This window comes from Lytechinus variegatus, chromosome 5 (genome assembly GCF_018143015.1).
Source record: "Lytechinus variegatus isolate NC3 chromosome 5, Lvar_3.0, whole genome shotgun sequence".
Taxonomy (NCBI): domain Eukaryota; kingdom Metazoa; phylum Echinodermata; class Echinoidea; order Temnopleuroida; family Toxopneustidae; genus Lytechinus; species Lytechinus variegatus.
This window is the reverse complement of record NC_054744.1, coordinates 40,261,278-40,283,806: the sequence shown is the minus strand read 5'-3', so window position 1 is coordinate 40,283,806 and position 22,529 is coordinate 40,261,278. Positions and strand designations below refer to the sequence as shown.

Genomic DNA, 22,529 nt, shown 5'->3' with positions numbered 1-22,529 from the left:
CTTTCCTTCATTCTCGCAACCAATCTCACATCTTCTTCTACCCTTAACTCCTTATCTCTCTCTCTCATCTGATGCATATTCATCCCTCTGTTTCACTCACTTTCTCTGTCCAATCCCTCTATCTTCATCCACCTCTCTATCCCCCCCTCTTACCCTTCCCCCTTTGATCGACATCCAAATCCATTCTTGTTTCCCCTCTATCCCCTTCTTGCCATCCTTTCATGGCCATAAGCAGCGAAGGGGGGGGGGCGGTTGACCCCCCTATAAATTTGGAAAACTTACAATTTTTACTGAAAATTTTCACAAAAGTCATCAAAATTGTGCACAAAATTCTTAAATTTCACATTAGGAAACCATGACAAGCTTGGTCGTTTTGCTCTATCGCTTTCAGGTTTCTTAGAAAATTTGCGTCTTGCCCCCCCCCCGGAAAAAAATTAGCATACGGCCATGCATCCTCTACTGTCTCTCTTACCACCTACCCCCTTTATCACCTTCTTCCATCCTGTTTCCCTCTTATAATCCCTGAGAATGCTCCAAATAACTTTACACATGTTTGCAGAAATTTCTTTGCTGTTTATCGTTCTTTAACAATTTTAATAACACATTAGTAAATATAATCAACACTATGTTTGTATCAATGTACACAACATCATTCAAGAAAACACAATTTATCTTCTCCTATAACTATAAAGAGAATATCAAAATATAAAAACATTTCATATCTAATTGATTGCACTGACAAGGGGGGGGGGGCTAGTGTTATCCAAACAATTATTCAAATTTAGGCACACAGTAGATTTTGGGTGATTAATTAAAGATAGGATCACTCGATCATCAGTTATAAAAAACATTCAAATTACCCCCTCCCCCAATATATTTTTTTGTCCTTTTCGTATATTCTATATTCAGGGCAATAATGTGAACATAGAAAATCCTGCTACTCTTTATCATTAAACTCTGTATAATAATAATGTAGAATGACAGGATTTTGAACTTTCCTTGAGTTGTGAAAAAGGACTGTTCACTTGCTATGAAGACAAACACAGCAAAAAAAGCCAATAAGATATATTCACATCTTCATTAGATAACCTTGATAAATAAACCTCAAGTTTATTGAGGAATGGAAAAAAGGAGTAACTTTTTAACATTAAAATAGAATTCACCGAAAAATGGGAATTATACAGATATATGAGCAAAAGATATTTTAAGTCAGACAAGTTTTAACTCAAACAAATGTTAAGACTCACCCCCCCCCAAAAAAAAAATAATAAGAATAAAAAAAATAAAAACAATAAAAACAAACATTAACTAGAACTTTTAAAGAAGGCAGGAGACTCAAGATCAACATCAACACTATACTTTTGGATTATATCTTCTCTTGATCTTTTTAAATAAACATGAAATTCTGAAATGATTTTTTTTTTCTTTCTACTTGAATTCTGAGCTTATGATTTCCTGCACAATAGGATTCAAAACTGTCACATTAATAACGATACAAATATTTTGAATTATCATTATCAAACAGTGTTATTCTGCTCTTCACTTTGCCCTCTAACATTCATGCCAAATGTAAAAGTATAATTATTCCGTCATATATGAACGCATTTTTTCATCTAAAAAACAGCTACTTATGTGGTAAGCATGAAATCAACCACCACCCCCAGATCTTGAACCCAGACTAGGCTGGGTTATCTTGGTTTTTAAATAATACAGGCAGATGGGGGGCTCCTATAGCTTTGAATATTGGTACGCATTAGCATGACACTATTTTCATAATTCATACGTTGTCTTAGAGCATCCCCCTCCCTGCCTAGATAAGGCCAAGCTTTCCCATGTGAGAGAAGAGTCATTGTAATGACCTTAAACCTGGTGCATTAGGAAAATGGATGGAAGTTGGCAGATCTCTGGTGTTATTAATTTGAGTGGGGTCAAGGGTCATCATCATGACTTGTCTTCTTAATGGTGAGGTGACCAAAGGAAATATGAATATTGAATATCTTTGCAAACCTTTAGTGCTAAAAATAACAGTGGTCAAAGGTCATCCATTAGATCCTTCCTGTCCTCGAGATAAATAGGTCCAGGATTATGATGTCTTGCTGATGAATCAATTTAATATCTTATTCATATTCTGGGTCCTGTTTCAGAAATGAACAATTACTGTCAGCCAACCACATTGAATGATTTCAGTAGCTTCTAAATGTTATTGCAAGTTTCATGAAACAGCCCCATGATCATGATGCCTTGATCTCAAGTGCTATTAGTAGCAGCAGATATGAAACATTGTTCTGTGACTATCATTCATCATCCTCAAAGTTAAAAGGGCAGCACCATTGGCCTCAGGGGTCATCTAGATGATATCAACTGCCACTCGAACCAGTTGGCCCACTTCTCATCTAACTGAATGGTCACAGCTTTCAAGTGTCTCCAACATTGGTTGTATCTGCAGCCATGACATGGTATTCTGTGTCTTCTTCCTTGATAATGATGTCCTTGACCTCAATCATCCCCTCTGAGACATCACCAACATCTTCATCCTCCTCCTCCTCAGGACAACTGCTGGTTATCCAGTCACCTCCGCTCAGGTGTAGTCCACTGGAACCTGGCAGTTCTTCAAGTCCTTCGTAACACCCAAACTTCCTGTGGGCTCGCTGTTGTACAGCTGGGGCGTCTCTGTCCTGCCGCTTACGCTTGTTCTTAAACTTGTGCATCACTTTCTGTCTCCACACCTCCTGCAGAAATATAAGAGCTGATGTTAAATGCTTATGTAGACACTATCCGATCACATTACAACAAATGTTTTATTCTTAATCTTTTAAATGAAATTACTACTACACAACCCAATGTAAGAGCCAACTATGATTATAAGGAGTAAATGAAGGCAATTCTTAACTTGTTTTGCATCATGGCTTTGGAAAAACAAAAGTAATTTTATCTTTCATTCTCTCTATTTTGTCACAAAAAAAAATATATTTTGATATGTAGAACAATTGTGAACATAATGAAATGCTATGTATGTACCCAGTCTTTATTTCTCAATTTAAATGTGTATCATAGTGTTTAATACAGTCGTTTCTTATTCTTACCCAGTTATCAGGATGATTGCCTCCCTTTGGTCCAGCGTGAGTGAGAAGCTTTGGGTGACGATCCAATAATATCTTGGTAAAGAAGTTGTAGTCTGATGTAGTAGGGTAACTACAAAAAAAGATTTAAAAAAAAAACCATTTTCACAAATTTATGTGATTTTTGTTCTTCTACTGTGAATTACAAGAAATATATATTGCACCCTTAGCTTCTGAGATTTCCATAATTACATTAGATCATCATGCAAGCATACATGATTCTTCTTAAAATCCATAAAAAATAAATGTTGATGATCACATGGAGCATGGCACATGAAGATTACTGTACTCATGCTTTGCTTCAAAAGTGAGGCATCTCTTAAACTTTAAAATAGGAAACACCCTTGCACACAAAAAACAAAGACATAGTTTCTTACAAGGTGTATGGCACAATACTCTCGTAGAGGATGTTCAGCAGAGTAGAAATGTCCTTGGTAGGTAATTGAACACCGCACTCCAGTTTCTGAATGATGTGAGAAGGGAACTCTGGGAGTTTATAATCATACAGAAACAACCTTTCTTGTCTTAAAGTTGCAGGACTCTTCCTTTGTGGCAAGTCCTCATCAATTGTAGCCGAGTGAGGAACTACTTGGAAGGAAGGCAAGGCCGTCTTTGGGAGTCTTGCTTCTTGCAATGGTGTTTGCGATAAGCTAGACTCTTGAGTTACATCCTTGATGGGTCTGGTTTGTGAAAATGAAGCACTTGGTTGGTGAATCTGATCATCTTGTGAAACTGGAAGGTTTCTCTCAGGGTTCCCTGAGCCTTGGATGTACGGAGACAAAGAACTAGCTTCTGGAATTGTTCTAGAGACTGGTGGAAAACTAATATCTGTTGTGTCTGCAGCCATGACATGGTATGTGGTGTCTTGTTCTTCAATTACAACATCCCCATCATCATCCATCACATCAAAGACCTCATCTTCATCATCCTGTTCATGATGATCACCGCTAATCCATTCTCTGCTTTCATTCAAGGTGTCTTCTCTGAAACCTTGGAATTCATCTAGATCATCAAATTTCCTACGTGCTCTTTCTTGTACAGCGGGAGCATCTCTGTCCTGGCGCTTCCGCTTATTCTTGAACTTGTGCATCAATTTATGTCTCCATGCCTCCTAAAAAAGAGAAAACAATGATATCTTTAAATAAGATGCTCTTCAAAACGCCAACACTATGGGGAGTCAAGTTGCATTTTGTATTACTGCACCAAAATTTTAAGTATTTCTCACAAAGTTTTTTTTTCTTTAAGATATCTCTGGGTAAGAGTACAAATCATAACAGCCCTTTCTACCCCTATGCCCTTTATTTTGTAATGGGAAAAAACTTGTGTGCATAAAAATTGTGACTACAAAGCCTCTATTCACACACATATGTGAAGTACAATTAAGTCTGTACAAGACAATCCTAAACAAGTCCTAGTGACTTTTCGGACCACAACATGTGTTAATCACATCTCTGTAATAAATTGTGTCTAAGATTTCTGTGGTGTTAAGAGATTAGCAAACTCACCTGTACTGAATTGAACCTTCAGACTTGTTTTCGAAAACTAATAGGTCTATGATAAGTAAGAGTATTAATTGACGTAGGTCTTACCCAGTTATCTGGACAATTGCCTTGTTTGGGGCCATTGCGAAGAAGTTGTGGATGCTGTTCCAGTAATATCTTGGTAAAGTAGTTGTAGTCTGATTTGGTTGGGTAACTAGGGAAAGGATACAAGAAAAATTTATCTGAAAAAACACCTGATATATTAGATTATATACTCTCCATAATACCATTTCTGTATAATATTGTATTTTTTCATAAAAATAAAAAATATAACACATTCATTTCTGTATATAGCTACATTTTGAAAATTTATTTTTCTTTTTGAGAGTAGATATCTGATTGTTTGAAACGATGATTAACAATTTAGTCAAATTGCTTGAAATCAAATCAATATAGACTTAACAAGAGCAGTGATTATAATGAAGTGTGGGTACTTGCTTATTTCACTATTTCCTTTTAGTTCTACATGGTTTGACTCAAAGACTGGAAATGTTGTACTGTACTAGACAATATGAAAACCTATTCTATTCAAATTGGAAAGGCTTTATTGTACCTTATCGCAGTCATAACCAAAATGTGAACAATTAAATTGATTCTAAATGGTCTTGGTTTTAAGAACTCAACCAAAAGAAGAGTGAAAGAATACTTTCTTACTAGGTGTATGGAATGATACTCTCATACATGGTATTCAGGAGAATAGATACGTCTTTGGTAGCTAATGGAATGCCACGATCCAGTTTATGAAGGACGCTAAAAGGAAACTCCGGTAATTTATAATCGCGGAGTTTTGAGCTTTCTAGTCGTACAATTGGAGAACGCTTCCTTTGTTCGTTTTCTATCTGCATCTCTCTTTGCATTGAGCTTGATGAGAAGGTCTTCTCGGTGCTCTGAAGACCTTCTTGGTAGGAAGGCAAGATAGTCTCTGGGTGTCTGGACACTTGTATTGATGGTTGTGGGAAACAAGACTCCAGGATGATTTCATTGACTAGTTTTCCTTGTGACATTGAAATGCTTGGTTGGTAAATTGGATCATCTTCAGTGCTCCTTGAACTCTGGATGTACGAAGGCAAAGAAACAGACTCTTGGACTGTTCTCTTGACTGATGGACTACCAAGGTTGGTCGTGTCTGCGGCCATAGTGGTGTTTTCTTCTTTAACTACTATGTCCTCCTCCTCCTCATCATCCACCACCTCAAAGACAATACCCTCATCATCATCCTTTTCAATCCAATCAGAATCTCTGCCTTCATTCAGGTCTTGTTCACTTTCACCTGGAAATTCATCAAGTCCATCAATATTACTATACTTCTTATGGAATCGTTGTTGTACGGCGGGAGCATCTCTGTCCTGGCGCTTGCGCCTGTTCTTGAACTTGTGCATCAATTTCTGTCTCCATGCCTCCTGTTTAATAGGAAAAATGAACCGTCAATTATCATCCATCTGATGGAGAGGTTTTTCAATCTGAAGGTTTATAGCTCAATTCTTTCTGAAAATTTTGAATAGCAAACCTTGTTTTTTGAAAAGCAAAGTCAACATAAAAGTCTGCAGAGATCCTCCTACTATCACACAGACAAATCTATATTTCTTGAGTATAAAAAATGTTAGGTAGATTGTATTTAATACATGTATATAAATTTGCTTACCGGTAACTTTATGAAACCCTTGAAGACTGCCAGTTTTCTATGTTTTATTTATTCTATGTTCTATTTATCTCCAGGCAAAGATGCACAAGCTTCCTTATACGCCGAAGAAACAACCAGTCCAACCTGGTTCTAGAAAGGATTCCATGGCATTTGCTCTCGCGGCAACTGCTCTGTTATAAATTCTACACACTAATCCAATTACTAATTTCAACTCTGGATTTAATACCACACCCTAAACTTACTCTAAACCTAACACAAAACCCAATTGCAACTCTAACCATAATCCTACATCTTAGATGAAACAAGGCCTGGAGCAGTTGTCACACGAGCAAAGGCCAGTTTCAAATGGGGGTGCTTGGGAACTGGAATTTAATATGAAATGGGAGGGGGGATCTTAAGAAAATGAGGGGGCATGGTGTTGTATTGGAAATAGAAACAATAGGAACATCTTAAAGTTTGGAGGGCCTACAGAACAAGCAATAAAATTACAGAATTAGAACCTCAGGAACAGGGTAGAACAGGCTGGTCAGAGAACAAGGATGAAAATGATATGCTTGTGAAGTGCTGGCAAGCTTTAAAAAGGGGGTCTTGAGGGAAGTACATACCCATATTGCCATTTAGTAAACATAATGCTTGGAAGTTGGAAAGATGCAGACACCAAGATTGCCATCTCTACTTACCCAGCTGTCCGGACAATCTTTCATGGGGCCAGTCTGGGAGAGAAGTTGTGGATACTGTTCTAATAACATCTTTGTAATATAGTTGTAAGTTGAAGCAGATGGATAACTAGAGAGATGGAAAAATAACAATTTTTCTTAGAATCTGAAAAAATATGTTCAGCGGTTAAAGAAGATGAGAACAATGATTTCAACGCAGTTGATTCACAGGAAAAATAGTGTTCATAAATCATGTACATTTGTAGTGCCACCTTGAATCATTTACCTATCCACACTGGCTGATGTAAAGATTAATAAAAACTTTATATGTAATGAAAAATTGAATAGACATTGATATACTTCCTCATAAGGTACTCATCCATATTTGAACTAAAAATGTCTCTTGTGTATTATGAATTCCCAGGTTTTAAATAGGTAACAACACACAAAAAATGGAAATTTTTCTTACTAGGTGTAAGGCACGATACTGTCATAGAGGATGTTCAGCAGAGTAGATATGTCTTTGGTAGCTAATTGCATACCACAACTCAGTTTTTGAATGATGTGAGAAGGAAACTCTGGGAGTTTATAATCATAGAGTGTCAAAGATTCTGGTCTGAATGTTGGAGAACTCTGTCTTTGGTGAGTTTCTATTTGATTATCTCCCCTGCCCAAGTTGGTTGGTAGGCCCCCCTTGACTCCAGGATGTTGAGAAGGTAAGGTCCTTTCTGGAGGTCTTGGATAGACTGATCGCTGCATGGATGAAGATTCTTGGATGACTTCCTTGACTGGTTGGTTTTGTAAGAGTAAAGTGTTTGGTGGATTGGAGTGCTGATTCTGTGAGCAGGGCAGGTTTCTATCAGGATTCCTAGTGCTGTTCAAAGGCACAGAGTTCGACTCCTTGACTGCTTCACTCATTGGTGTATCATCAATCTTGGTTGTATCTGCAGCCATTACATGGTATGTAGTGTCTTCTTCTTTGATCACAATGTCTTCATCATCATCAATCACTTCCAGGACATCATCATCATCAGCAGCAGCGGCAGCAGCATCATCAGAAAAATAACTGGTTACCAGATCTATGTCACCCGAGTTTAGTCCACTGCTACCTTTGTCTAAACTCTCAGGATTCCTAGTTTTCTTACGGGTACGTTCTTGTACAGCTGCAGCATCCCGGTCCTGGCGTTTCCGCTTGTTCTTGAACTTGTACATCAGTTTCTGTCTCCAAGCCTCCTATGGAGTACAAGAAACAATTATATTTGGTGTCCTTCAACTTAAAAATGTTGACATTTCCATTTAATGGAAAGAATAATCAATCAAGATTTTATATGGACAGAAATGTATTAAAAAAGCAAAAAACAGGTTTTTTTTAATCTGTCTTTTCTTTTACTGAAATAAAAATAAATGCAGCAACATCACATGAAAGGCTACCACTAAAGTGTCATAGTGATGTATTACTGTTCTTAAGTTTGTACTATGATCTTAAAAATGAATTTTAAGGTTATAACAATCACAAAGAGATCAATTCTTACAAAATTATCTGCTCCAGCACGCGTTGGTCCGGCCTGGCTGAAAAGCTGTGGATACTGATTCAAAAAGATGCTTGTCAAATAGATGTAATCTGCAGCAGTTGGATAACTGAATAAAAGAGATATTAAAAGACTTTCATGATTACAAATCCAACAGCTTCTGACCTTCCTTCTGGAAAACAATGACAAATATGCAACAAAAAAAGGCTAAGGGACATGATTTCCAATAGGATTATATTGTAAAACTACCACCGAAAGGAAAAAAAAAGAATAATTTGAAAGAGATTTCCATGTTTGGAAAGACATAAATTAAGATTCTTCACTTTCCATTCAGATAAGTTAGGAGGTCTGCATTCCTGAGAGAAACAAAAATCACATTTTTGGTGGTAATTTTGTTTTCTACACAAACTAAGTTACGGATGTTAGTACGAACCTAGAGAGTGATTTAATGATACTTGTTCATCATTCTCCCATTGATTGGTCCATAAGCACAGGTTTTTTTCCCAACGTAACCTGGTAATATACCTTGACAACTTTCAACAAAACAGAATAAATTCCAAATTAATAATATGTAACATGAATTGTTTATCTCTTTGCTCTCTCAAGTCTGTTTTAAATACAAGGGGGGAAACCAAATAATTTCATATCATATAATTCAATTACTTAAAGTTGCAGCCAACAGTGGAAATAACAGCCCATTATTATAAATGGTTGATTATCTACTTAAAACTTTAGACATACCACTATTCTTTAGTTTAGCTTAATACTTACAATGTGTAGGGAATGACACTTTCATACAGCGTATCCAAAATAATGGATCTATCATGGCTTTCTATAGGTATGCAATTCTTGATTTTTCTATTGATAGTAGAAGTGAATTCTGGCAGTTTGTAACCAGAGAGTGATGGTCTTTCGGGAAAGACGAAGGTGGGGCTCTGGGCACGTGGACCTTCCGTCAGCCTCTGCTCTTGTCCAGTGCTGGAGGGTACATTCTTGTGGGAATGGACAGAAGTGGAATAATCTCTCGAGGGGAGAAGTGCACTGCCACAACTCTTTAAAATCTGTCCATACAATGATGAACAACCGGGCAGCATTTCAACTTCCATGGTTGGTTTATTTTGTGAAGATGGCATGGTTGGTTGACAGCTAGGAACACTGTCTTTAGTGTGGTGTTCAGACATCTGTAAATTACTTCTCGGTAACCTGGAAACTTCATTACAAATTGATGAACTAGACTCATGGAAGGCCCCTATAACAGACCTAATTTGGAGGTGTGAAGTGGGCTCCTGGTGATAGCCATCCTTCTGAGACAAAGGTATGCCTTTATCAGCAATCCCAGAATCCTCCAAGTCTACACAAGAAGACACAGAGTCCATGACACAGGCCATCACAAGATCATTGTGCGATTGTGCAGGTTTACATTGCTGGGGTGGGTCTAAAGAATGGTCATTCCTTTCTGGAATCCTCGCAGGCTGAGGGCTCAGCTGTTGATTCGGACATTCTGAAGCAACATCTTGTGTGTCACATTGATTAGCCTTCATATCTTTGTCCATGCAAGTTTTTAAAGAGTCTTTCTGGCAAACTCCTGCAAGTTCCTCATCAACCATTGCTTCAGAGACCTCATCATCAGCCCCATTACGACAACTTATATCCTCATGAGCTGTGTTGGAGTAAGCAGTCGTGTCCTGGTCTAATTCCCCTTCCTTCATGCGCTTATAGTGCCGTACACTGGGAGCATCTCTGTCCTGGCGTTTACGCCTGTTCTTAAACTTGTACATCAATTTCTGTCTCCATGCCTCCTACAAGGTGAAGGAGAAAGAGATTTTACATATGGAAACAATCTTTGCTTTGATAAGAAGCACAATTTGTCATGAGTAAAGAAAACTTGATTATGATTTCTGCAATTAGCCACATCCTGGATTTCCCTTGAAATTAACATATTTAGTAATAATGTTTGCAACATCTATATAATCAAGCAACAGGATGTAGAATATTTTTGAAAGGAAAAAAAAATGTAAATGGTGTTTATACACTTTCTAACAAATATATGGACCTTTCATATCCACTTTACATGTATATCCACACTTCTTCTTACCCATTGATAATGAAAATCTTGGATGGCGCCAACTTGAGGTAGAAGCTTTGGATGCTGCTCCAAGAGCTTTTTTGTCAAGTAAGTATAGTCTGACCTGGATGGGTAACTGTAAAGGAGAAAAGGATTTGAACATGTCTTAAAAAACTGAAAGACATAAATTCTTTTGTAACATGAAGGCTGATACCATCCCTTCCTGGATGATAAAAATGTGTCTGTTTTTTTATGTATGTGACTGGGATGGGGCTCATTTCAAATTACATCAATGACTTTGGTGTGAGATTGACTGAAATTCATGTCTTGAATATCCTGTTAAATCATATATAGGCAAAATCATTCTGATACTTGAAGTTTGAATATAGTTTAAAGAAAACGTCAATCACTTGGTGAATGACGGGCCATACTACACTCCATCAGATGATGAACTTTCATCCAATCACAACTCATTTCCTATTATGTGGAACATAATACTCACTATGTAAATGGAATGACACTCTCAAAGATTGTATCCAGGATAATGGACTTCTCCTTAGGTTCCAGACATGCACCATGGTCAAGTCTCTGGATGATATCAGCAGGAAACGAAGGCAGTTTGTAATCAGTGAGAACCAGATCAATATGATCCTGTAACGGAGGTTGATCACCATCAGGCATCTGCTCCCCATCCTGTCCTCGTTGTCCTGAATTTGTTAACTCATTTTCAGGGAAAATAGAAGATGGGACATGGTCTTGAGAGTAGGAAATACTTCCTGCAGAATCCTTTGCAAAGTGCGCCTCCTGGGATACATTCACATTTGGTTTGTATTTAACATAATTTGGGGTGGTCTGATGAAGTGGATTATGAGAGCAGTGCAAGGATTCCTCTGGGACCCTTGTAGTTCTAGACAAATGCACAGAAGATGACTCCTGAACAACTTTGTCTTCAGGTGTCTCACGTGACATGCCTATGCCTGACAGCTTCTGGACTACATGATCCTCTTGACCTTCGGCTGTGCACGTGGCTGTTTGTGGGTTGGTCACAATATCATGAGTTGCAGGAAATGTTATTTCTTGAGTTGGTAAGTTATTCATACATGGTGCAGGAGAAGACTGCTGTATTGTCTCCGCAACTAGTCTGTTGCCATGCTCTGCAGAAGTGTTTTGGCAAGGCACATCGTCAGGTGAAGGAATGATAGCTGTTCTTACTGAACCCTGCAGGTATTGCCCTGGTACAGATTTATTCAAAGCTTCAACTGGCTGGTCTTCCTGATGCAATGATGGTGTTTGGGTGGCCGTATCTTCCAGGGACCGGGTTGAAGTTTCCTCAGGCAGTCTTGGAGGAAAAGAGAAGGACTGCTGGATGTGATCGAGGACTGATCTATCTTGGGAAAGCAAAGTGACTGGCGAACAATGTTGACAGCCTCCCATGGCATTATTACTGAAAAGAAAACATCAAAGACCAATCAAACTTGCCAAAAGTGGAATATGATTTAACCCTAGCCAGACCGGGCTTTTTTGGCTGTTCTGTGGCGGGGGGGGGGGGGGGGGGGTGATTCAACCCCCCTGAGATCTCGGCCGCCGATCGCGCGTGAGCGCCGAAAACATTTGCACGCTAGTAGTGTGCAATGTAATCTACAAGGCTGTATGGCAAAATTTTCCAAAATAATGAGATTTTATTTTATATGAATTAATTATGCTAATTTACGCATAAATAATACTTTTTGCTCTAATTCACTAAATAAAGCTCCTAGAATGCTAATTTTTGGTAAAAATATTCTTTGTAGCATTCTTAATAATCGCAATTGAAAAAAACTTTGTTTTGGAAATTAATTTCTAATGTATTTCATTGTTTTATGAATTTCTTATATATTTCTATGTTTTTCAGCCTTTTGTTTTTCTTTATTTTTTCACCTGATTTATTGCACAACCTTTTTGAAGCATAATTATGCTAAAATCAATTGATTTCAGCTGTTTACAGTAAAAATAATCATATCTTTATGAATAAGATGAGAAAACTAAATTTGAATTGACTTTGTACACAAAATCATGTTTTGGAACAATTTTTGGTCTGACATGCACTTACAAAATGTTAAGTAATTTCAAAACCACATACCCGGGTATCATAAATTTGGTCCCAAAAGATGCGCGAGACCTAAAAATATAAACTCTGTGAGTGGCGTGGTCAAAAAATTTTGCGCGCCGGAATGATCGCAGAAAATGTTGAGGGGGGTTGATTCAACCCCCCCCCCCCCCGGCCATTTTAGGGTTCATCAAACTCTGTTAAAATTGACACATGAATTAAGAATACACTATGTTTCTATGCTGTCATAGAACCTTGTATAGATCCATGTATAAGAGTTGGAATATTGGCTATTACTCAATATATACACAAAACATTCACATCTAAAAATATTTTTTCCTTCATCCAAGTTGATACCATTACACTAGCTTTCCTTCTTTCATTTGTGAAGATTACAGGATTACTGTGAATTAGATAAACTGGTATAAACTGAGTTTAGTAACCAGTCCACTATTATGTGGTCATACCAGTAAATGATAAAGTCTTTAAAGATGAAATAGGATTACAAAATGTTGATCTAAATCAAACAGGCTTTTAAAAAACAAACTGAGGAGAAAAAAAGAAATCCACTAAACTTTTTCAGACCAACTCAATCACCAAAGCCCTATACCCTTTAATTTACAATAAATTGCTCTAAGCACAGAAGGGAAGGGTTTCATGAAAGGACTTTTCAGATATTTTATCCAACAAGTCCTGTTTTACATGTATGTAACAGTTACTATTTACAGTAAAAGTGCTTAGAGGACAAGTCCACCCCAACCAAAACTCGATTTGAATAAAAAGAGAAAAGTTCAACAAGCACAACACTGAAAATTTCATCAAAATCGGATGTAAAATAAGAAAGTTATGGCATTTTAAAGTTTCGCTTATTTTCAACAAAATAGTTACATGAACGAGCCAGTTACATCCAAATGAGAGAGTTGATGACATCACTCACTCACTATTTCTTTTGTATTTTATTATATGAAATATTAAATATTTTGATTTTCTTGTCATTGTCATGTAAAATGAAGTTTCACTCCTCCCTAAACACGTGGAATTCCATTATTTTAACATTTTGTGCTTCTGGCAAGGAGGTCCTAATTGTCAAATTCGTAAAAATTGAAATATTGTATAATTCAAACAATAAAAAACAAAAGAAATAGTGAGTGACATCATCGACTCTCTCATTTGGATGTAACTGGCTCGTTTATATAACTATTTTGTTGAAAATAAGCGAAACTTTGAAATGTCATAACTTTCTTATTTTACATCCGATTTTGATGAAATTTTCAGCATAGTGCTTGTCTGATTTTTATCTATTGATTCAAATCATCATTTTTCTGAGGTGGACTTGACCTTTAAGACCAAAGTCTGACCAATCAAAATTGTGGAAAGTTGTCATATCTGAATATCAGACAAGAAAGGTTAATGAAATGTTCCCCTGATAACCTTTTTTTTTCTTTCACACCTATCCAACCTTGGAAAAGTCCATGCGAAAGAACGGTAATTTTAAACCTTCTTATCAGCAAGTATTTTCTTATAGGGATATTGTGTATAATTTGCTTTTAACCAGGAAAAACTACCCATTATTATTGTTTTCTGGAGGTCTGAACACACCTAAAGTAACCTTTGCTTTAAACGTCTGGATTTACTCTATTTTGTAGGGTTACAGATTAACAATATAAGAATCGAAAATTAAATTCCTCATGAATTCTTGAATTCTCCAAAATGATGCTTGAAATATGGCAAACTGTTATACTGTTAATTGTTCTTGATACACTGTCTCAGGACATTATCCTCTTGTTTCTCTACTCTTATATCTTTCTATCATATTTCTTTTTCTTCTCCACCTCATCATCTTTCTTTCCTCTTCTTGTCAATTCTCTTCAAATCCTCCTCTCTTCTTTCTCCATCTCTTTATATATCCCATCTCTCCATTAGTCAATATTGTCATGATCTCTCTTTTTTAGACTTCCTAAGTAACTTAATAATGTTTTTTTCATACTCAGGCCCTTTAGTACAAAGCTTTGCATATGATCCTAAGGGCTGCATTCTTCCTAGATTACTTTGTTCATTACATGAAATTCACAGTACATATCAATCGCAAAGCATTGTCTCCCAAAGAAATGTCACTCTTGAAAATACAAAATGAATGCAATAAAATTCAAACAAAAAATAACAAAAAATTGTACATTGAAAGTAAAATAATATATGGAGGTTTTATTCCAGGCCGCCATCATTTCTTCTTTTCCCCCCTTTTAGTCAGATATGCTACACATATTTTTCACCATGAATGAGATCATTAAAGAAAACAAACATCGTATGCAATATTGCCATGAAAATATACCGTACACATATTAAACATACATCAAAATAATAATTTGAACAGAGACAATGCATTAAATTAAATACAATGGAGAAGAAAATTACATATGTTAAAATACCAAGCTGCCAATTTTTGAAATATAATGGAATTTAAAAATCAAGAATTCCACTGCTGAAATTAGAAATTTCTCATCATGTTCTAAGAAAAGCAAGAAGACATAAATAGGATACAATTGCAACTACTTGATTGATAATAGATGTTCTAATTTGAATGGATTTTTTTCTGGGAACGTAATCAGATTGTCATCCATACCAATAGATCTTTGTTAGACTTGATTAGACTATTTTAGCATTAAGTCTACAAATATTTGAAAGGACATAGAAGGCCATGGCTTTGAGTGACCTTGGATTAAAAAGAGCCCTGACAATACTTTCTTAGACTTTAAAATGTATGTGTAGAATTTCAACATCATTTCTATCAGCATTCAGCAGACTGTTCTAACAAGATAAATTTAGATTTTGACAGAGAACTAGCTTAAAAACAAGTAGTGATCCAAGTTATTATCCATAATTACCAGAACAAATTTGAATATAGCCATGTTTAAGATTGGCAATGATTGTAACAACGAAGTAAAGGAGCCGGTTTGTGCATAATTCTTTACATGTAGTTCTACATGCATTGTATGAATCTCTAATGGATGTTGAATGTAAAATCTGTAGTGTGCTTCAATACTAATTTGTACAAAATCACTTTTTTAAACAAAGGAAATCTATCTTACTACCTTCTTCTCTGGATCGTACAGCATAACTTTGTTGACCCCTGAGCCGTTTACGTTCATAATTAAAGTCAACATTTTATCTGCACACATTAAAAATAATCATGTAATTCAATACATTAATTTCTATGTATTTTTTTTAATTGGAAGCTGATACCTTTCAACATAAATTTGTACAGATGAGAGCAAGTATCCTAACAAAAGTTACATGTATATCAGACAATAAATTTGGCAGACATAGAAAAATATTTTTTTTAAATACCAGGCGGCCAATTTCTTCTATAATCATACAGGCCAAATTATATCACTGTATCTATCTTAAGTTATTTTTGTATGATTTATTCGCTTTATTATTAATCTGTATACTTGATGTGTATATTTGATGCAAATATGTACTCATTGTTTTTGGAGTGCTGAAATAAATATGAACTGAATAAATTTTCTAAAATAAAATGGAATTGAAAAATCAGCAATTTAATTGCTGAAATCAGGAGTTTCTCATTAAAAATCAATAATCATGTAATTCAATAAATTAATTTTTTATGTATTTCATTAATTGGAAGTTGATACCTTTCAGCATGAAATTGCTACATGTAACTACAGATGACAGGAAAGTTTGAAGATATGACAATTCAACAAAAACCCCAACATGGCAAAAGTTCATTGACCCTAAATGACTTTTGACCTGGGTCAAGTGATATTACACTCAGGCATGATGATCAGTGATAGTTGATTTCTTTTACGTCCAAGTTTCATGAACTATATAGGTCCATGTACTTTCTAAGCTATGATGATATTTCAAAAACTTAACCTTGGTTAAGATTTCAATGTTGATGCCTCCACAGCCACAGAAAAGTGGCGCCTATAGTCTTGCTCTGCTATGCAGGCGAGCAAAAAATTAGTTTTACTTTGACCAATTATTTGAGTACTTGATGGTTGATTCATGAAGATGCAAATGTATGAAATAAATATCAAATGAGAATTATGCAAAAGATCTAACTAGATCTTTATTTTGGAAAGTTAACATTCAAAATTTTAAGTGATTTCTTCACTTGAAGTCACAGAAAAGGGATATTGGTCAGATTTCATGACACTTTATTTGTATTTAGAACATTCAAAATGTCTTATCAAGATCTAAATTTCAGGTAAAAGATTAAATTCCCTTAAACATAACAGCGCCTCTATTTATTACATCATCAATATTCCACTCATCTTTCTATTAATTCTTATTAGTTCTTCATTCAATTTACTACAAACTATCCTCATCGTGCTATCATCAGAAATGTCAGCTTCAATCGCTACACTGATTCCTCTTTACCGATGCTTTAATCCTCTATATCTATCAGTATTCATTTCTTCCTTCTCTCTCTCTTCCCTTCTTTACTAAGTATAATTTTTCAATCATCATCGTAATAGTCATCATAATCTTCAGCTTCAATCTTGACTTGGACTTCTCTCAAGTTGTAACGCTGTGATCCACTCCTATCGGGAGTACTCTCCTCTTCATTCTCTCCTTCCGCTGAGTTCTCTTCCGCTACGTCTTCCTCCGTCAGCCCACGAGCCCTTTTTGATCTCTTGTTATTCTTGTTGCTTCCATGCCCATGCTTTTCACCCCTCACTGGAGTATGATCTTGAACAAAAAGGAATAATGGAAAAGATAGTTCTCAAACAGTCAGTCCTCATAAATTGATTAACAAAGAAAAAAAATCACTTTTTGTGCACTTTTCATATACCCCATTCTCATCTGTCTGTAAAGTAGTAGTGGAAACCAGTTTAACGTGTAGTGGGGAAGCTCAAAGCACTTTTGAAAGCGCTCTTAGGTAGACTTCCAAACTGGTTTGGAAACCACCTGGGCACCTAGCGATACAGTTTTCAAGACTGCTCTGCCTTGTTAAAGGACAAGTCCACCCCAACAAAAACTTGATTTGAATAAAAAGAGAAAAATTCAACAAGCATGACACTAAAAATTTCATCAAAATTGGATGTAAAATAAGAAAGTTATGGCATTTTAAAGTTTTGCTTTATTTCACAAAACAGTTATATGCACATCGCGGTCGGTATGCAAATGAGGAACTGATGACATCACTCACTCACTATTTCTTTTGTATTTTATTACATGAAATATTTTTATTTTCTCGTCATTGTCATGTGAAATGAAGTTTCATTCCTCCCTGAACATGTGGAATTCCATTATTTTAACATTTTGTGCTTCAGGCAAGGAGATCCTAATCATCAAATTCGTAAAACTTGAAATATTGCATAATTCAAACAATAAAAAACTGAAAAAAATAGTGAGTGACATCATCGACTCTCTCATTTGGATGTAACTGGCTCGTTCATATATTTTGTTAAAAATAAGCGAAACTTTGAAATGTCATAACTTTCTTATTTTACATCCGATTTTGATGAAATTTTTTAGTATTGTGCTTGTCTTATTTTTCTCTATTGATTCAAATCAACATTTTTCTGAGATGGACTTGACCTTTAAACTGGTTTAAGCATCATTCAGGACACAGTCATTCTTTCGGATGGGATATTTGAGAGTGAGTGCATGTTGGGTGTGCTACTCAGTACACAGTATTTTAATGCCTGCTCTGCAGTTTGAGAAATTTCCAGGTTTTATTTTGGAAATAATGGGTAAAAAGTATTTAAATTGGTTTGTGATAACAGCTTCGTACAGAATCCAGGATGAAGAATATATACACTTGTGTGTGTATATATACACTTATACATCTGTTTCAATTAAAAGTATTTCCATCCGTTTTTAAGAGCCATTTTTTCTTCAGAATTACAAAGATCAAGTTTTGACCTTGACCATATCTGACATATTCTGTTCTTGACTCCGGTCTTGACTCAGGCCTAGTCTCGATCACTGCTCGAGGAAAACAAACACAATCTCTGCATAGTTTTCAAAGTTTTTTACGAATGTCAAAATTACAAAACTAAACATTTATATTTACACCTATTTCCTTACTACCATCATGGATCAAAGTTAGGTGGTTCATGTTCGTTTTGTCCATATCAAATATTGAATGTCATTAAAGGGGTGGTCCAGGCTGAAAATAAATATATTAATACACAGAGTAGAATTCACTGAGCAAAACGCAGAAAATTTCATCAAAATCGGATAACAAATAATAAAGTTATTGAAGTTTAAATTTTAGCAAAATTTTGTGAAAACAGTTGTCATGAATATTCATTAGGCGAGCTGATGATGACACATCTCCACTTTCCGTTTTCTTATGTTATTACATAAAATCATATTTTTTTCATTATTTCATACTTGTATGAATTAATATGTCTCCCTTATAATGAAATAAGTTGCAGCAATAAATATCTAATGCACTAAATCAGTTGTAAATCAAATTTTTCTAGTTCTTGGAGGAAAAAAATTGAATAAACCTAATTTCATATAATAAAATACAAAAGAATAAGTGGAGACGTGACATCATCAGTCCACCTAATGAATATTCATGAAGACTGTTTTTACAAAATATTACTTAACTTTAAAATTCAATAACTTTGCTATTTGTTGTCTGATTTTGACAAAATTTTCGGCATTTTGCTCAGTGAATTCTACTCTATTTATTAAGCTATAAATACTTTCAGCCTGGACCACTCATTTAAGCCATGTCTATTCATACATGTAGGGGAAGGCGGGGTAAGTTGAGCATAGGGGCAAGTTGAGCCACCACCCCCAGGTCAGTATGAATGAGTCAGATATTATGGTGGTGTCATGTATTGATGACCCATTACATAACCCTTAACCCCACCACATTGTTTTCAACTTTGAAACAAAAAGTACTTTTTTAGAGGGAAAAATACAAATTTCAGCCAAAAAAGTTAAAAAAAGGGTGTGAAATAGATCATTGCTTTTTACACACACACGTCTTTAAATATAATAAAGTTTCTAAATAAAAACAATATCGTTAATCCAGGTATAGATTCTCATTCTTGTCATGGTCTTTTACAATATGGATGCATAGAAAATATGTGGATGTAAAAATATTGCATAAAGTTAGGAATGGGGTAAGTTGAGCCAACCAACATGGGGCAAGTTGAGCCATGGTACTTCTTATGGTAATATATAATAAGACAAACAAACCTTAAAAAGCCACTAGGCAGTTTCAGACCACCTCGAAGTTTGCCAGTTCCAGGTATTCTCTGATCAGGAAATTTACCCCGATCAGAAAATACCAGGTATTTTGGTAATGTGAAAGCAAACTACGCGTAATTTCTCCGAAAGAAAATACCCGCTAAATAGTAGGTACTTGGCGAAATTACGAGAACTTTCGTGGGGATTTTTCCAAGGTCGCAGGTATTTTGGCGATGTGAAAGCAAATTACGGGAACTTTTATCCCAGCGTGTCGTTGGGCGCAGCGGCGTGGGTGGCTGCTGGGCTAGTGATTTTGAATCTCCCGCCTTGCCTGCTTATCAGACCACACTGCGCATGCTCGTAACTTCGGGAACTTATCCCGAAGGATGTGTTTCGGGGCAGTGTGAATGCAGGAATAATTAACGGGTATTTTTTACATGTAGCCTTAAAAAGTTCTCGTAATTTAACGGGGATTCTTGTGATCGAGGCGGTTTGAAACCACCTATTGATATGCAGGCAGAAAGGAGCAAATTCACATGACAGTTCTTTTACTTATAGAGGATGTTAGTATTTACAGCGAATTAGTAAGTGAAAAGACTTTAAATAAAAAAATGACATGCTGGTTCATCCCGCATAGATTTTGTACATAGTTTTTGTGGCTCAACTTACCCCCAGAGGGGGGCTCAACTTACCCCATATATGGGGCAAGTTGAGCCATTTATCATCGTTTTTTTCAAAGGTCACATTGACTTTAAGTGTGGGGGTAGAAAGTTATATATAGGTGAAAATTATTTCCCAAGAATCAAATTTAATGGCGAGGTACTTATTTCTACAATATTATTGGTCATATCAATTCTAACATGAAAATGCAAAAAGTGTCACAACTTACCCCGCCTTCCCCTACTCTTTAACAGCACTACTATATTCACCACATAGAATTGATCGATGATTATATGTATACAGTTAATTTACTGGATTCTCATTTATGAAAATATAATACATGTACTTGTTTTTCCTTGGGTTCATTTTAATATATTTCTTGATAAAACATACAATTACTTTTGATAAAGTTTTTCTTCCTGTTTTTCACTTTTTTATTATTATGAGATGGGAAGGGGGGAGGGTGTTTAACATACCTTGGGGAATCCAGTCATCATCATCTCCTTTTGGCTGAGCTTCTTGCTCTGTATTTACCATGAAAATAATGTAGAAGGATGGATGATTATACTCATAATATTCATGTTTAAAGGAATATATTTTATATTAATATATAATATTTTATAAAGTTACAAAATCAAGTAAAATATGAAAGAGCCCATAACAAAAATATAATGCAGATTTTTATTTAGATGTCGGTTTCATTATCATCTACCATAGATTATCACCTATCATTAGCATCGAGGTATCTCTTAAAGCTCAAGTCCACCCCAGAAAAAATGTCGATTTGAATAAAAAACTTAACTAGCCTAACACTGAAAATTTCATCAAAATCGAATGTAAAATAAAAAACTTATAGAATTATAAAATTTCGCCTATTATTCTCAAAACAGTGATATGCACAATTCAGTGACATGTAAATGAGACAGTTGATGAAGTCCTTCACTCATTAATTCTTTTTGTTTTTTATTTTTTGAATTATACAATATTGCACTTTTTACATATTTGACAATAAGGACAGACTTGACTGAACCATATAGTCATAAAAAATACTAATTCCACATGTTCAGGGAGGAATCTTTGTTTCACTTGTCAATGGGGAGAAAATTAGAATATTTAATATTTATTCATTTTATTTTCATATCAATAAAATACAAAAGAAATAGTGAGTGCATGACATCACCAGTCTCCTCATTTGCATACTGACCAGGATGTGCATATAACTGTTTTGTAAAATTAAGCAACTTTTTTAAATGTCATAACTTACTTATTTTACACCTGATTTTAATGAAATTTTTAGCGTTATGCTTGTTGTATTTTTCTCTCTTTATTCAAATCAACTTTTTGTTGGGGTGGACTTGTCCTTTAAAACAGAAAAAAAATCATACAACATAATGATGAAGATACAAGATAATAATGAATTTCAACTGAGCTAATAAGGAAAAATGAAAGAGTTAAAAATATTCTAAAATTAATTATTATTGCATTAATCCAGCCTTAATAGTTTTTAACACACACCATAGATGTTTAAAATACATACATGTATACATCCTACTAGACCTAGATCAAGACAATTTGATAGAGTAAAGTTAGACCAATAAATCAGATAAAATCAAGTTGTATAACAATACTACTGACATTTGGAAAAGTAAAAAATTACGGCATTTCTTTTAAATGAATAGCTTGGGACAAGAGTATACATGTAACATAAAAACACTTGAGGGAAAAATATTCATACAAACCTTGTCTTAGGTGTTTGGGAAGAGCGATTTCAGCTTCATTCCCTTGCTTGTCGACATCCCTGGACACTGAATCTGCACTGCAATTATCATCATCGCTGACCCGATCATCATCATCCTGATCATCTAATATCGTTGAACTATCTCCATCTCCTTTATCATCAACTAGGTCCGGAAGTTCATAAGATAGTTTGGGTCCGTATAACGCATGTATTTCAGAATACCACATTGGAAAAGCAATCTGGTCCTCCCCTACTCCGTTCGAAAGCTGCTTCCTGATCTTGCGATATTCGTTTTTCACACGGTTCATCTTGTC

At 35.5% G+C, this 22,529-nt stretch overlaps 1 protein-coding gene across 2 annotated transcripts in view; it reads right to left on the bottom strand.

The window, feature by feature from the left end:
* Positions 1-573: 573 nt before the first annotated feature.
* Positions 574-22,529, bottom strand: part of LOC121416137 — a 43,593-nt gene continuing 21,637 nt past the window's right edge. For both annotated transcript variants that reach the window (XM_041609610.1, XM_041609611.1), the window contains 11 exons: positions 11,055-11,996; positions 10,583-10,688; positions 9,259-10,286; positions 8,491-8,596; positions 7,428-8,191; positions 6,983-7,088; positions 5,315-6,060; positions 4,709-4,814; positions 3,497-4,230; positions 3,084-3,192; positions 574-2,729 (listed from right to left, as the gene is read on the bottom strand). In XM_041609610.1, coding sequence (XP_041465544.1) covers positions 2,415-2,729; positions 3,084-3,192; positions 3,497-4,230; positions 4,709-4,814; positions 5,315-6,060; positions 6,983-7,088; positions 7,428-8,191; positions 8,491-8,596; positions 9,259-10,286; positions 10,583-10,688; positions 11,055-11,996 — 5,062 coding nt within the window. In that variant the 3' untranslated portion in view covers positions 574-2,414. The remainder of the gene's footprint in view (positions 2,730-3,083; positions 3,193-3,496; positions 4,231-4,708; positions 4,815-5,314; positions 6,061-6,982; positions 7,089-7,427; positions 8,192-8,490; positions 8,597-9,258; positions 10,287-10,582; positions 10,689-11,054; positions 11,997-22,529) is intronic.